The following is a 16,781-nucleotide window of genomic DNA, read 5'->3' on the forward strand; positions in this document are numbered from 1 at the left end:
CTTTTTGAGCTCAGCCACCTCAAATGGCTGAAACTCCAAAATCCTAAGCAATGTATTGTTGTGAAACGTCTTAAATTAAAGCTGAAAAAGTCTACATTTAATCACGTGTTGTTTCAACTTTCAACGGATTCTGGGACAAGTTATTGTTTTATTCTTTCACTTCTTCACAGACATAACAGCAGTATTAATAATACAAGGTCACAATGACAATTAGAGCTGCGTTGGACGCTGTTGTTGCCATGGTGACTGCTCACACGCAGACACACAAACACACAATTGATGAGATTACGAGCGAACATTAAAAGCAGGAAGCATGGAATGTTATCCAAAGTGTTTATGGGCTGTCGAGTGCATGGAAATGTGGAGCGCTACAACTTGGAATGTTTCCATGGTTAGTTTCCCGAACCCAAAAAACATGAGTGTGGACAAAGTGACCTTTAATTACACTACCTCGAAATTTGACACCATGCCCGCTTCGGGGAAAAAAGCATCCCAATCTATTGTCGTCCATCTGTCTGCCTGCCAGTTGTCTAGTAGGAGCAAAGTCCAAGCCATGGAATTTGCCCCAAAATGGCTGCTTCAAGCCAAAATAGCTGTTCAATTTCAGGTGTGGGTCTTTTGAGACCATTTTGTGTCTACTACTATGATAGACAAGAGCAACCATTTTCATGCCGTCTAGCTAAAGGCGCTACTGATACTTTTGTTTTTTATATTGAGTCATCCAACTTTGCTACCACGCTATGCCCACACGCAATGATGAAAATGCAATTTAAAAAAAAAAATAAAAAAATTAAGTGTTGTCTGTGTAGTACATGTGGTTCCAATTTGACAGCAATTGTACAAAATATGTACAATTAGTTTGTATTCTAAGGAAAAATGAGCAAATCAAGAAGAATGGCGCCAAAATGGCCGACTGCCTGTGTGTTTTGTAGTCATGGCGTCTTGAGACTTTGTTGTGGGTCTACATATGATGATTATGCCTAACAAATTTTATGTTGCCAAGTCAAACTGGAATTGAGTGCTGAACTTCAATTTTTTGGTAGATTGACTTATCCAACATTGTTGATATACTCTGTGGAGGATTTTGACTTTAAAGCACCTTGGAAAATGGCCACTGGGACTCAAATGATTTATTGATTTTTTTTTTTTTTACCATATTAGAGTTTATGCTTTTGGCGAGTTATGCACCGACGAAAACAAAGTTTTTGCAATTTAGTGTGACCCGCGTATCTAATAGATAGATGTGAAATGTATTAGCCATGGGACAAAACCTCTAGGAGGAGACAAATGATAAAATAAGCCCAAAATGGCCAACTTTGCCTTTTTTTCTGGCATGGCTTCTTGACACTGCTTTGTGTGTCTAACCATGATAGACGTGCAAAGTTAAATTGGTTTTGAAAGCTGAATTTTCAGAGAGAAAAAAAAAGAAAAAATGCTATTTAAATAATTAGCAAAATGTGTCCAAAATGGCAGACTTTTCACATGGATTTTGTGAGTCTCATCATGATAGCCATATTGAGCAGATTTCATGTTAACACTGACTATGAGCTAATTTAGAAATATTCTACTTTTTGGTTGAGCACCACACAAGCTTGCTTATGAAGCCTTCTGTAAATGTCGATATGACGACTAAAAATGGCTGAATCCCTTTTTGTCTTATGAGGTTCTTGGGAGTTTTTCAGGCCCAGGTCAGTACCACAACGGGATGGATGGGATAGAACGTAATTTGGTCTTTGTAAAAAGTAGCTGTATATATATGTTGATTTGGATTCTTCTTGTTTTTTTTTTTTGGCTGAAGCATCGTGGTTTAAAGGAAAAATAAAAAGGAGAACACGGTAGGAGGTGGGAGGGAGTTCATGGGACTCGTTGGGGGTCATCGTGGTAGTGGCGGCTAGCAGTTCAGGGCTAAATGCTAAAAGCAACTTATGACCCATTTACAGCAGAACCGCCAATGTCCAACGCCCCTGAAGTGGTAGAAGACATTGAGAGCTTGGTTTGCTTTTTCTTTGGCTTTTTTTAGGCAACACAACAAGGGTTCTTAAAGAGTATTATCATACAACAAATGTGGTACTGCTGATCAAAGCTAAGTTGCACTTGAACAAATGTTTCAAGGTGGCAATAAGAGTTTTATTTCCATGATTTCCTATGGGACATTTTAAGCTGTTATTGTTTGTCAAATGTAAATTATTTTGCATACAATGTTCTTTTAAAAAATGTTCTGTTTATTTATTTATAAAAATGTATGTTTATTTATTTAAAAAAAAATAGCCTGTTGACTAAATGCTTTAAACAGACAACAGTGTTTTCTTTATTTTCGTGAATTCCTATATGGGAAACTCAGGTCTGATTGTTTTTTTGCCTATTATTATCTATTTAATTTATTTATTTTTCCACACTTTTATGACAATCATAGTGACAGATGAGACGTTCAGCTATACAGTATTTATGTAGCACTTTTTTTTGTAGTTTTTAGGCGCAACTTCTTGTTATGCTTGCAAAATTAAATTAAACAAAATGTGACTTAAAACCTGGCCTGTTTTTTTTAGAACGGTGATAGGTTGTCTAGAACAATTTTATTCCCTCCATTATTTACGATAGGAACAATTATAATATGTAACAATTTGGTGTTGAACTTAAGAAATGTTAGTGTTGTATATTAAGTGTTATACAAACCAACAACTGTAAATCTGAATTAACATTTTGCTGTGTGTGTGGTGTCAAAAGATGATAAAATCCATCGTACATGTGTCCTGACGTGAATCAGGTGGGTGAGCAGATCACCATGGCAACAAAGGTCAGGATAAGGAGAAGTCATTTGGGGATTTCTCTCCATGTTTGGGGGTGTAACATTTACATAACACTGAGGTCAGTACATCCACATAGGACAAAATAAATACACATTAAAAAAAAAAAAAAAGTAAACATTGATCAAGCGGATCTCACACGTTGCAAATGTAAATGCTCATTACGATAAGCACTCATTTAAATAAACATCAACTGTACAGTAGTCTTCACCTTAAACATAGTTCTGTGTATGTGTGTGTGTGTGTACGTTCGAATCAATTTAGAATCAGGACGGTAGTATGGGGTGTCTGAAAGAAAAGGAAAACAACATTTATATTATTTAATGTCTGTCGCATATTAACATATTAGATATCTACTTCTTAAGGTATGTACATAAAATGCACCATATTGACATCATACTTAGTCTCTATTGTAGCACATTCACCTTATATTTAACGATGCATATAAACATATTTATGTATGTACCGTACTCTATTTACATCATTTTTAATGCCTATTGTACCATATTTGCATAATATTCAACGTGTAATGTACCACATTAACATCAGAATAATCCATACATCTATAGTGTACCATGTTTGTCATATTTAATGTCTAATATATCATATAGACATCATATTCAATGTGTAATGTACCATATATGCACAATATTTAATGTATGCAACTCAATGTATCATATTTAAATTATTTAATGTCCTATATAACATCTAACAACATATTTACTGTGTGAGTCTAATGTACCAAATATTGATTTTAAGAGTTGACATATTGACGTTTCACTTAAACTTAACATATTTTAGTCATATTTAGTATTCTAATGTAGCATACTGATACGGTATTTCCTGTAGGATATTGACATTTCATGTTGTGTCCGTGTCACCTGTTCTACTCCCAGAAGTAAGTCAGGTACCAAATGGTTTCGTTCTTCAGCTGAGGGCCAAACAGAGGGTTGGTCTGTGCCAGGATGGCTATTAACCAGCTGAGGACAAACACACAATTAGCAAATATTATATATATTATTAGTAAGATATGGTCAAACGTATATCAAACTCCCAAATATTCAAACTGTATCTAGATGACGTGAGGCAATCACAATGATGGACTTTGGCTCCCTCTAGTGATGTCCTTTATAAACAGTCGATACACGGTTGTCCATTGGCAACATTCAGTCACGTTCAAAATGTAATAGAGTAAATATTTCTAGTTACAAAGTACTCACAAGAGGTAGCAGCAGACGGCGGTGAGAATCAAACTGGTGACAATCACCCTGGAAAAGAGAGTCACATTTAAACACAGGACATTTTACACCACAAGTACCTGCAACTAGGATTTTCTGGAGGAACCTTGAATTTTTGTACCTTGACAAAGAATACTTCCCAAAATTTAGCAAATTATTCAGAACTAATAACTTATCCCAGAACTAACAACTTGACCCCGGAACTAGTGAACTGACCCCCAGGAACTTTGCATTTGACATTTGAATACTGAACTTAGAACTAAAGGAACTTTTGGAGGAAAGGTGCAGGTTTGTACAACAAACTGGTCTGTGGGTCATTGAATACATCTTGTGATATAAGGATGCTGTCTAACCCTTTGAATATGTTATGATGACGTTTCTGAATCTATTGCTATCTTCACACTTTCCCTCTATTGCCATCACTGGTACCCTGCTGTTGTGACGTCACAGGTCACACATTACAAGCTTTGCTCGGCACCAATTAATCTTTATTGGGTTAAAACAGCAACAACAACAAAAAGAAAAGAAGATTGCTTATTTTAGCATTGAGTTGAGACAGGGAGGAAAAGAGACAGAGACACAGAGAGAAAACCAAACGAAACATAACGGCGTTAGCCGCTAGCCCACCTACCCTCGATTAGGTCCTTTGGGCACCAAAAAGGGAGCCACCACCCCCACCAGCGCCCACAGAGTGGTGAAGCAGATCATCGGAAGGGCGAGCGAGTGAGACACCATGACTGCAGTCGGGGAATGATATCGAATTTATGAAGAAATTCGTGCTCTCGGCGGTCAGTGTCTAGAGCATCAATGGCTGCCGCTCAGCTCGCTAATCACAGTAACCCCGCCCACTAAGCAGGGTCACCGTTTGATTGGTTAAGAGGAAACGTAGGTTGTCTTATGATTGGTCTCCTTTCAGCTTTAAATGCCAAAATAGCCCGCCTACTAAATGTAGTCGGCATGTGATTGGTCGACACGGCTGCCTTTCATTGTTGTTGCGTAGCAATTTTCCTTTCCTTATCCAATCCGAGAGAATTGAACAGAAAGTAGAGCACAGTCTTATTTAAGATTTTATTTTTTACTTTTTTTAATGTTAACATGTTATTTGTTTAAATATTTATAATAACAATCTCAATTCAATAAATTGATATGAAAAGAAGGGTTATTCATAAACATTAGGGCAAATAGGGGCAACAGCAGTTAAATGGCTCTGGTTTCCAAGACGCTACCACTCATTGGTTTCTTGAATGTTAAAATGTTTGTTTGAATCTCTTCCATCACAAACATGTAAGTCTGGATAAAGCATCTTCTGTATGCCATAACCAGAAATAATTTTCCCACTTATTTACAGTAGTTGATCTTTTAAATTAAGGTGTAAACACTGGCGGAGTTTTATTGGAAAAAATAGTGCTGCATATTGTTATTTATCTGTTTCCTAACTATTGTGAGTAATCATTACCATGATCCGTATTTTCACAGAAATTAATTTAAAAAGTAACATTATTAAAGGTAATTTGACCAAATTTGATATTTCAGAAGTGTTAATAAAACGGATAGCCCTCCGAGTTAGTAAAGAACCACTGATTGTTACACCCACCTAAGTGGGAAAAAATTGTTCTGTCTAAGGGCACATACTATCTGTCCTGTGCTGCATTAAACTGAATGACTTGAATAAAAAAATGATGTTCACCCCTAGTAATTTTCAAGTTTTCATTTTGAGAAAAAATAATCAGATATAATAATACTAAAATTTATTTTATAGATTTTTGTTGTTATTTTTATTTTCTGTCCAATAAAAGCACCGTTCCTTCTTCCCACTATATATGAATGCAAAAGACTGTTATATTTTAATTGATTCATTAAGTAAAGTTGAATTTTTCATCACTTTAGCCAACGACGACATTCGAGCAAAATTAAAATCTTAGCATCTGTTGAAATGTTACGAGTTCTGGATGGTCGAGAGAAAAACTCCAAATTCCCAGCCCCACCTGAACGCACCTTGAAACGCCAAACGAGGTCGGCTAGCAACCGTTAGCAGTCAGCAGACGGCCGGGGGTCTCAGCCGTCTTGTCGGGATGGAGGTGACACGTAAATGTAAGTTTTGCACGCCGGCCTTTTTATTTTGCCACATCCACCTCTCATTATTCGGGTTATTTCACAAGCGTGTGTATCATTAAAATGTTAAAGCGCGCGGCTCCTCCCCCCCCTGCCATGCTAGCGCGTGTGTGCGTCTAGCGCCTTAGCTCGTTAAGCTAACGCGAAAATTCCCTTTTATCTTTGACATTTTCAGCTTTTAAAGACTGTTTAAACCTGGTGTACGCTGCGATAGATGAGGCTGACTTTCTGGCCATCGATGGAGAGTTCTCAGGTATGACTCTACATGTTATAAAAGCCTACAAGTGTGGATGTGAGCCGTTTGCGTGTTGCCCAGGGATCAGCGATGGACCCAGCGTCAGTGCGCTCACCAATGGACTGGACACGCCGGAGGAACGCTACACCAAACTGAAAAAGGTGTGAAAGTGTGACATTTTGACATCTCTAAATTCCTCCGCAGGCTACTCTAATCTCTTCTTCTCCCGTCTTCAAGCATTCCATGGATTTTTTACTCTTCCAATTCGGGCTGTGCACCTTCAAGTATGACCAGAAAGACTCCAAGTGCGTTTTTCCTAGTACGAATGAATGGGAATAGAAACCTTGCTGTGGATATTCATAAATGTAATTTTTTTTTGGGGGGGGGCTAACCTCAGCCATTCTCTGAAAAGATCACCTGTTTGTGTTTTTTTTGTGCTTTTTCTGGAATCATCCTGTCAAAGCCCTGTCTAAATGGGAATTAGTGTCAAGAAAGTACAGTAATCCCTCATTTATCCCTAGTAGCACTTAATTTTTTTCAAATTTTACTACAGTATGTTGTTATTGTCGTACAAGTGCGCAAAGAAGTTAACCTGTCATTCTCCCATGCAGGTACCTTACAAAGACTTTTAACTTTTATATATTTCCCAAACCTTTCAACCGGACGTCACCTGACATTAAGTTCATCTGCCAAGTAAGTTTTTTTTTTTTTGTCCCTCTTGAAATTTCATAATCCATCCATTTTCTTTACCGCTTGTCCTCACAAGGGTCGCGGGGGGGGGGGGGGGGGGGGGTGCTGGAGCCTATCCCAGCTGGATTCGGGCAGTAGGCGGGGTACACCCTGAACTGGTTGCCAGCCAATCGCAGAAATACAAATTTCATAATGTTAAAACTTAAACTGGGCACTTTGTGGATGGATAGACCAACATGGATTTTTCAAGGCTGATACCGATGCTGATTATTAGTAGTCTAAGGCCAATAATAACCAATAATTGATACAAATATTAATTTTCAGTAATAGGAAAATAATGCTGTTAAAAAAAAAGCAAACTCTTCAGATTTGCATATTATGTATTTATTTATTCATTTATTTATTTTTTATCTTAGACAATTGACATCTGTTTTAAATATCGCACTTTTAAAATTCTACCACAAAGTTCAAGTAACTGCCAAGGTCATCAGCATGTCTTAAAAAGTTATTTAACTTTTTAAATATCTTAAACAAGTAAATAGCTCCTAATAGTTTTCTACAGTAAATAAAGTTCTCCAAAATTTCTAAATATCTGAATTGTATAATTTCCATTTGTGTATCTATGTCTTAATTTCCCACAAACACAAAATGTGCAGAGTTCTCACTTTCATACTTCCCTGAAGTTAACACAGTTTGTCAGTTTTTGTTTTTAATAAATAAAGGCCGATGCTGACAGTCAAAATGCGCCGATAATCGGCCCGGTCGATAATTGGTCTATTCTTATTATTTATGATTCTAGAGTTCCAGTATTGACTTCCTGGCCAGTCAAGGCTTTGACTTCAACAAGGTCTTCTGTCACGGTGAGTGAAATGGGGCTTCAGTCATTTATCCACGCGTTGAATACTTTTGACCTGTGCTATGCACTTTTAAGCTGCAGGTATTTTACCCGGGCTCTTTACTTAACTTACTAGCTTCTGTGTTAGTTTTTGATTCATGCATGTTTGATGTCCCATTTTTTTCACTTGAGTTGAGTTATATTGAGGGGACAGTAAATGTACTCTGTCATGCTGAAATGAAAATTTCTCCACTCCAAAAAAAAATCTATTAAAACCAGAAATTGGATTATTGTGGGGATAAAAAAAATCTGAGATTTTATTTTAAGTGTGTATCACCCAGTCCTAATGTCGGGTGTCAAACTTGAGCAGGAATCCCCTATTTGAACCACGAGGAGGAGGCCCAGCTGAGGGAGCAGACGGAGGAGAGGCGAAGCCAGCAGGCCAACGGCATCGGGACGCCGTCCTACGTCTCGCCGTCCGGCTCCAAGGGTCCCGCCCATGTGCCGGACGAGCACAAGAACTTCATCAACAAAGTTGTGTGCGTACAGTATCTGTCAAAATGGCGGCTGAGGCGGGCGACTTGTTTGGGATAATGACTTGCTTTTGACGGTTGCCAATTTAGGGAGAAGGTGCAGGCCCTGTTCTCAAGCACGGAGAAAACCATCCTCCTGGAGCCGTGCACCGGGTAAGTTGACACTTGGACTTGCCCGCTGGAATTCATGTGGTCACGTACCACCGTGTAGTTGTACGTATATCACTGGTCTGATTTTCGAAATGTGTATATATATTTTTTCTGTTGTAGTTTCCAGAGGAAGTTGATATACCAGACACTAAACTGGAAGTGAGTCTGTCCTGTCATCTTTCTTTTGTTGCTTAATTTGTTTGAAGGTATTCATTTGTCTTTTCTTTTTGACTGACAGGTTTCCAAAGGGTCTCCATGTAGAAACAATGGAAATAGACAAGGTAGAAATAAAATGTCCTCAAGTCATTGTTAAAAAAAATAGTCAAATTGAATGCAATGGGAATAGAATCATCTTTTTTCTTCTCTTAATGTAATCCACAACCTTGAAGAAATTAATTAGTCTATTGTTTAAACTACAAAAAAAATTATTTTCCTCTTTATTTGGAAAATAGAAAAACTGTAATCTGTAAAAAATCATGACAAATTAGGTGAGATTTATGAAGATTTTAATATTTGAAAAATGTTTAGTTTATCTATTTATATGCTTGCTTACGATTTCTACTGCACTCGGAATAGGCAGCAAAATAGTCTGGCCTAAATGAAGAAAAGCTTACTTTGTAATTGTACGCAGAGCTCTAGAAAGTGACAAATACCAAATTGTACAAAAACTAGAGCAATGTTTCATGCTTTCTATGGGAAATAATGTCAATCCAATTAATCTGTTCCATATAGCTACTCAAAAATATGAACACATCGTATTTTTGATAGAACCAGAGTTTAACTTCCAGAAAATAATAAATATAAATGACCAGTAAAACATCAACCTCATTTTCTTTCTCTATTTACTTTTGTATTACAGAAGGAGCGCTTCATCCAGGTCAGTAAGGTGGATGAAGAGGAGAGGAAGAAGATGGAGCAGCAGAAGCTGGAGAAAGAGCAGGTTGGTAAAAATGTGACAGTTGCTTTATATTATTATATTTCTACTTAATATTAATTTTTTTGCCTCCATCAGGGGGAGCTAAATGATGCCGTGGGCTTCTCCCGGGTCATCCATGCCATCTCCAAGTCTGTGAGTCAATCTTGTATTTCTGTCCATATGCCTTCATGTTTTAACATTAACTCATTCACTTTCGCTGAAGCAACCCGCTTTGCTCCCGGCTGTTTGACTGGATTTTGACTGATTTTGCAAAGCTCACATAATATTGTGTTCTTTTGCTAAAAAAACATACAAAAAGAAAGATTAGAGTATCTTCTTTCATCAATAAAAAAAAGTATGTTTGTATCTGTTTCTGTTTTGCAGTAATTAGGATTAGAATATAGCTAAATTTGATCGTTATTCACATTCCTGGTGAAAACAGTGGCAAAAAGAGCTTGTTGCAACATGGCCCTGGTTGATCTCTTATACTCTGCTGCCACATGCTGGCCGTTTTTTGTAATAACTACCATGCCGCCTCTTCATGTCAGGAACTGCATCAAAGCCTTCTGTATGCTCTTGCATGAATTTTTTTAATATATATATATTTTTAAACGCATAAATACGTTTTTGGGAGTGAAGGACAAAGTGTTAAAAATGCATGTTTTGGGGTTTGAATGAGTTGTTAAATGTGTCCGCAGGGTAAACTGGTGGTGGGTCACAACATGCTGCTGGATGTGATGCACACCATCCACCAGTTCTACTGCCCTCTGCCTGAGGTACACCATTTTTTTTTTTTTGGGGTCGTTATCATCTTACTTCTGAATGACTTAACGGCACACTTGCTCTCACTCTCTTTGTAGGACCTTCAAGATTTTAAAGAGGTCACCATGTGTGTTTTCCCGAGGTGCGTTTTGTTATCCACATCATGACTACAAACGTTATTGTCCGTCTCTACAGTTGCGTGATTTTTGTCTTCCCACAGGCTTCTGGATACAAAGTTGATGGCGTCCACTCAGCCCTTTAAGGTGAACTGGCACCTCCCTCGCTCTATAATGACTTCTTATGGGAAAAAATACTTCTATTCTATGATTTTCAAATATTTTGACTATATTTTTTTCCATTAAATTTGACGCTGCACCAGCAAATGCGTTCATATTGTGCACTGAAGACTCCCCGTACAGTCAAGATGCATCGATTAAACATGGTTACTTCGCACCAATTACTACTTTCCTATTAGCCATCTTGTCACATTTTTAGAGCATTAGAGAAACATACAAATAAAGGAATTGATGATTTTTTCTTTTTTTTTTAATACCGTGAGTATCTCAGGTTAATTAAAAAAAAAGAAATATGCAGGTGGATTACTGATATCGTATTCTATAAAGCTCATTTCTACATACGTCACAGGATCTGATTAACAACACGTCTCTAGCCGAGCTGGAGAAGCAGCTGAATGGAAGCCCCTTTAAGGCTCCTCAAATTGGTAAGTACACGCACACACGCACTCCCTCTTTAACCAAATGCATCACGGGTGTGTTTTTCCCTCAGAGGCAGCCGAATGCTTTCCGAGCTACAACACGGCCAAGGAGCAGCTGCACGAGGCCGGCTACGACGCCTACATCACCGGACGCTGCTTCATCTCCATGGCCAACTTCCTGGGTAGTGTGTCACATGGGTCCTCTTAACCAATCGCAACTTTCTCATAATCGCTCCTTTTTGTTGTTTTTTTTCCTAGGCTCTTTCCTGACACCCCCCAAAGCGTTCGTGTCGGCTCATTCCAAACTGGTGGAGCCTTTCTATAACAAGTGAGTGATGCTCGTCAGCCGTTCTCCATTTTGTATCTGTCACTGTGCTGCACCTTCGTTTTGTAATATTCGCCATTTGTTTGATTAGACTTTTCCTGATGAGGATAATAGACATCCCCTACCTCAATATCACAGGACCAGATTGTGAGTATTGCGACTGTTTATAGCGTTGCCAATTTAGACTCGGTGATGCTGCCATTTTAGACTAAAGACGTTCACTGTGAGGCACATGGCCCAGCGTTTACAAGTGTTTTCATTGATGACAAAACTGCATGTCATAAGCTTAAAAAAATGAATCGGCTTGTTGCTAATAAGCACCTCTGGTAGACTCAAATTTAAAATAGTCATTCTGACTCATTTGTCACAATATTCCAATAAAAATATAAGACAATACGCTATAGTGTTTTTTTTTGTATGCTTATATTATTGTCATATTACAATTTTGTTTTATAAAACTGCATTTGTTTGGAAGTATAAAGGTCTCCCCTCTAATAAACACCTTACTTTATGTTAAACACTAAAAAATTGCTAGCTTAGCGATGGGGGAAAAATAAATATGACACACAATAGAGAGATTTGGATTATTATACAATATAAAAGCCCCCCCAAAAAACTTTAAAAAATATGTGAAAATGGACTATTCTGGTACCGTAAGTTAAATATATATATATTTTTAACCCATCAGTGTAAACTGAAAACGAGGTAAAAAAAAATAAAAAATAATGGTGTAGAAGATTGAGGTGCCACAATTTGGTATAGTAAATATCTGACACTCAACAAAACTCTTTTCCTGGTGAATATTGACAATCTCAGAGACTGTATGTTTTTTTTAAATGCTAGAGCATACAGAAGGCTTTGATGCAGCCTCTAAACTGCAAAGAACGGTTGAAGCAATGGTAGTTATTAACTCTTTGACTGCCAAAAACGTTAAATAACGTTTAGTAAAATCCTATGGAGGAGTGCCAAAGACGTTAAAATACGTTTTTTTTAAAACAGAGGTGAAACTAACCATTTTCTATTGTTGATTACTGAAAAACGGAATAAGGTAGAAACAAACTTTTTTTTTCTGATGAAAGATGAGAGTCCAATCTTTCATTTGGTAGTATGTGTGTTTCCATAGTCCAAACACATAATTTTCTGTGGACCTTGAAAGATCAGTCAAAATGCTTAAAATCGGCTGGCACCCACGGCATCCCTTTTCTGAAAACGTCTGGCAGTCAGAGTTATAAAAAACGGCCAGCAGGTGGCAGCAGAGTATAAGAGATCAACCAGGGCCATGTTGCAAACAAGCCGTTTTCCCCCGCAGTTTTAAAATGATTTGTGATGATGAAACTCAGCTATATTCCAATGCTACTTACTCCAAAACGGAAACCGATAGAATTATATATATTTTTTCCCTGATGAAAGAAGAGACTTTAATCTTTCTTTTGGTAGGTTCTGTGTTTTTATAGCAATAGAACACAATATTCTGTGGGCCTTTGCAAAATCAGTCAAAATGCAGTAAAACAGCCGGGGCAAAGGCGATTGCTTCGGTGAAAATGGCTGGGAGTGAATGAGTTAAGGGGGGAAAAAGATTTTTTTGATAATCTCTTACTGTAAACCCAAATTTTTCAAATGATGTCAAAACCCGCTTTGCAGGCCTAATCATCAGATTACAAATTTTAGTTGGTTTTCTTCCATTTACTTGTTAACACTTCATACTGATTGTCTTTGTTGTTCCAGTGCAGCCGAAGAGGGACAATGTCCTCTACGTCACCTTCCCCAAAGAATGGAAGACTAGTGACCTCTACCAGCTCTTTAGTGCCTTCGGTAAATGCCGACTGCCACGTGATCAATTCTACAAACAACTCTCTACATGTCACTCGTACTCGTGTCCATCCACTCAGGAAACATCCAGGTGTCATGGATGGATGACACGTCCGCCTTCGTGTCCCTCAGTCAAACGGACCAGGTGCAGATAGCCATGAACACCAGCCGCTACGCCGAGAGCTACAAGATCCAGACGTACGCCGAGTACGTCCAGGGGAAGCAGCAGGAGAAAGACAAGCTGGCTCCCGCCTCCAAGTCCTGGACGGAAGACGGCTGGGTCAAGCCTCACTACGCAGCCTCCGCCGCTTCTGCCGGCTTTGGATACTCCAGGTACGACGCCTCTGCTCTTTCTGTACCCACATGCGCGTTTACCATGATTTGGATGTAAAACGTTCCCGATCTGCTAACAGAAGGCTTAGTAATTAAAAGTACTGTAGTAAGCATTAAAGCACCAACACCTTGTACTTGACGTTAGTGTCCCTTTTACCTGTTGTGATACTTTTCGGCATGCTAATAAAAATATTTTGGGGCTATGGAAAAAATAATGAAGCAATAATAATCCATCTTCCTGGGGAGTGAAACTTTGCATTTTGATTGGTTAAATCACACTCTACTTAATTAAATACTCTCTATGCTAATGTAGTTAGCATTAAAGCAGCTCAATAATACATCCAAGCAATATTGTACCTTTTAATTCACAATAATTTCACAATATCCTCTGTTAACAAAAGCCTTAAAAATTAGTAGTAGTAGTAAGAATTAAAGCGGCATAAACATCCACAATTTTAATCAGACCACACTGGTGTCCCTTTTTATGAGAGCCAATAAAATACTTGTGTTTATATTTGTATGTTTATACTATGTTTTACTTTATTTCAGATGCTGTAAAAAGGCTTAGCAAGTAGCAGTAATATGCATTAAAGCAACATAATCCAACCACCTGCTAAGTGAGACTATGCACTGGTGTCCCACTTTACATAATAACATAATAATAATAATAACATTTAATATTTCACATATTTAAAGAAAAAATCAATATGCTAATAAACTGTCCAGACGACTGTACTACATTTGGTTCCCTCATCGTTTCAGTAGTAGTAAGCATTAAAGCAACGATCCACATGGTAAGTGACATGATGAACTGGCGTCGCAATTAAACGCATATTGTACTTCATATTTTCCTCTGTGCTGTGGCTATCTCATTTGTCTGTAGCGTTAGTAGTAAGCATTAAAGCAACATTGCCATTGTCGCAGGGCTCTAAGGAAGCGCAGTGGCAGTCCTATCCAGGCGGAACAGGGAAGCGCGGAGGCCGCAGACGGCTGGAGTCACTACTCGTACTCAGACAGCACGGGCAGCAAGAAGATGAAAACCGACGGTGGGTGTGCCGTTAGCCTGTTAGCATGCTAAACAACCTCTCATAGGGTTTGCTCAAGTCTCGTGAGATCTGCATAGGTCGATATTGACCTATAGAGGCTCACTGAGCTGAAATGTCCTTACATTTGCTTAAGTATTTGGAGATTTTTTGAAAAAACAGTAAAATATTCATAAAGAAAAAACGTTAATCCTAAATCTCATGAGGTTTGCTAGTCTAACAAAATGTATGGTTAAACATTAAAAAAACAAAATGTTTACTTTATATACGGACTGAGCTAGCTAGTTAGCGATTCTCGTAAGCTTTGCTGAAGTCACATGAGATTTATTTTATGCATAAAAAGCAGTAAAATAAATACATTATGCGTTAAACTAAAAACAAGGAGAATTAATGATTTAGATGCTGAAATCTCGATGTATTGATTAAAAGAAAAAAAATGTGCATACATTCATTCTTTAAAAAACAAAAGGAGCTAATCCTCAGCGTGAACTGACCTGAAGTCTCATGATTTTCTAAATTGAATATTCTTCTGATTTATTGTAGATGTTGTGGAGAGCAAAACGTCAGAAGGATGGCTAAAGACCACGTAAGCCCCTCAATTCAGCATAATCACTTGTATTGGCTTGGACGCCATTTTGAGAACCGCTCGTGCTGGCACCCTGCAGCGATGCTACAGAGTCCTCCGGGTCAAGTCCCGTTCCCGAGGAGGATGGTTCTGAAGGTGCCGATTCGGCGAAGGACGACGGGGGGACGCTCAGCTGGCAGCAGGCCTCCGCCGCACCCGCCGTGCCGACCACACATAAATGTCAAAAGAACAAGAAGAAGAAATCTGAAGGTTTGATCATGTTCAGCATGTTATTCATATTTGTGGTGGGACTTTTTTTAAAAAAAAATTAGAATATTCAATTCTATAAAAAATAAATAAAAAAATATCCAATTGCTCACTATTTGAGGATACAATAGGGAACAAAGTAGGCAGATTTTTATCAAAATTTGTATTTCATTAGTAAACACATCTTTTTAATATTATCATTTTGTATAGTATATTATATATATATATATATAAAATAAGCAGGCTAAGTCAAAAACAACCTGAATAAACAGGGATCAGTTAAAATTCTTCTTATTCTTCCAATAACGTGGCATGAATTCCAAAATAAAATCTACAAGGGCCTACTTATTTTTTTCATTTGTATTCAGATTCCAGGATATTTATTTTGATATTGAACTATAAAGTATTAATTTGTTAAAATTTATATTGGTACTCTATCTTTATATATTTTAGCTTCAAGATTATTTTATTTGTATTTTTTATTTTTTTTTGGTTAATATTTTTTTGTGTATCACAATTTAATATGCAATATGCATATAAGTGGCTACAAGTTATTGCATTGTTTTAATTTGTTTCTGGTTATATTTGATATTTATTTTGTGAGCCCGGTTTGCCAGCACCGCAATTAATCCGTAAAACGACCTTAATCCTTTAATACGCTTGTCACCCTCTTTCATTTATCCACTGAACAAAAATAGTGGATAATAATTTTGGACGTTTTTACCTCAAATGTGACCCGACCCACCCGAGTTTCTCCTCGTTCAGGTGCTGGAACGTCGTCGTCGCTGTTTGAGGTTCCCGAGGCATGGTAGCAACAAGTGAAGAAGCACACGGTGACCGGAAGCGCGCCGGCTAGCACGTGCCGACCAGCATACAAACCCCACAAGCCATAATGACGGTTCTGCTTTTCCACACTTCATCTTGAATTTCAAACAGTAATTTTATAACACGTGACGATACCGAATGGAGCCGGCGCCGTCGCCTCCATTTTTTTTTTTTTTTATGTAACTCACGTGCGTGTTAGCTAAGCTGTCGTAAGGTGAATATGTAGTTTACAACATCAGGGTTCACGTAATGTCTATTTAAAAATCTGTCCGTTTTTTTTTTAAACAAATATTATAAAATGGTCTTGTTTTATCAAGCATATACAGAAACGTTATCAACAACCGTAATGTGATCATTTATTACGGCGCCGATTTGGACCCTTTAGGAGGTGCTTCTGTGTGTTTGTGTACAGTGTGTATTGTTTTGTAGCTGTATGGCAAATGTGTCAAAATCTATATAAATATTTACATTGTTTTTGTATGAGGTTTAAAATCCTTCAATATTTCCTTGAAAGGAAAAAAAAAAGGGCAGGGAGATGAAAAAATTAAAGATTTTTCTTACTAATACCGCCTTTGTTCACATTTCTTTGCTTTTGGTTCAATTTCAACCAGGAATGTTTTCAAA

General features: G+C 37.8%; 2 protein-coding genes across 3 annotated transcripts; one reads left to right on the forward strand and one right to left on the reverse strand.

Moving 5' to 3' along the window:
- Positions 1 to 128: 128 nt before the first annotated feature.
- On the reverse strand, positions 129 to 6,141 carry atpv0e2 (ATPase H+ transporting V0 subunit e2). 2 transcript variants are annotated; one of them, XM_077569810.1, is made up of 5 exons: positions 6,038 to 6,141; positions 4,674 to 4,779; positions 4,025 to 4,072; positions 3,686 to 3,784; positions 129 to 3,092 (listed from the first exon to the last, which is right to left on the reverse strand). In XM_077569810.1, the coding sequence occupies exons 2-4, from the start codon at positions 4,775 to 4,777 to the stop codon at positions 3,691 to 3,693; spliced, it is 246 nt and encodes an 81-aa protein (XP_077425936.1). In that variant the 5' UTR covers positions 4,778 to 4,779; positions 6,038 to 6,141; the 3' UTR covers positions 129 to 3,092; positions 3,686 to 3,690. The 2 variants fall into 2 exon arrangements, with proteins under 2 accessions (XP_077425936.1, XP_077425935.1); XM_077569809.1 differs by lacking the exon at positions 6,038 to 6,141 and having other exon boundaries at positions 4,674 to 4,901.
- parn (poly(A)-specific ribonuclease (deadenylation nuclease)) lies at positions 6,016 to 16,723 on the forward strand. Its single transcript, XM_077569806.1, has 25 exons — positions 6,016 to 6,133; positions 6,330 to 6,407; positions 6,471 to 6,550; positions 6,627 to 6,694; positions 7,001 to 7,082; positions 7,879 to 7,939; positions 8,285 to 8,453; positions 8,538 to 8,600; positions 8,718 to 8,756; positions 8,836 to 8,878; positions 9,457 to 9,537; positions 9,610 to 9,666; positions 10,212 to 10,289; positions 10,374 to 10,417; positions 10,496 to 10,538; positions 10,921 to 10,996; positions 11,062 to 11,172; positions 11,249 to 11,318; positions 11,407 to 11,462; positions 13,041 to 13,127; positions 13,205 to 13,457; positions 14,382 to 14,503; positions 15,044 to 15,086; positions 15,166 to 15,335; positions 16,098 to 16,723. The coding sequence occupies exons 1-25, from the start codon at positions 6,115 to 6,117 to the stop codon at positions 16,142 to 16,144; spliced, it is 2,040 nt and encodes a 679-aa protein (XP_077425932.1). The 5' UTR covers positions 6,016 to 6,114; the 3' UTR covers positions 16,145 to 16,723.
- The last annotated feature ends 58 nt before the right edge of the window (positions 16,724 to 16,781 follow it).

Source organism: Vanacampus margaritifer, chromosome 7 (genome assembly GCF_051991255.1).
Source record: "Vanacampus margaritifer isolate UIUO_Vmar chromosome 7, RoL_Vmar_1.0, whole genome shotgun sequence".
NCBI classification, from domain to species: Eukaryota; Metazoa; Chordata; class Actinopteri; order Syngnathiformes; family Syngnathidae; genus Vanacampus; species Vanacampus margaritifer.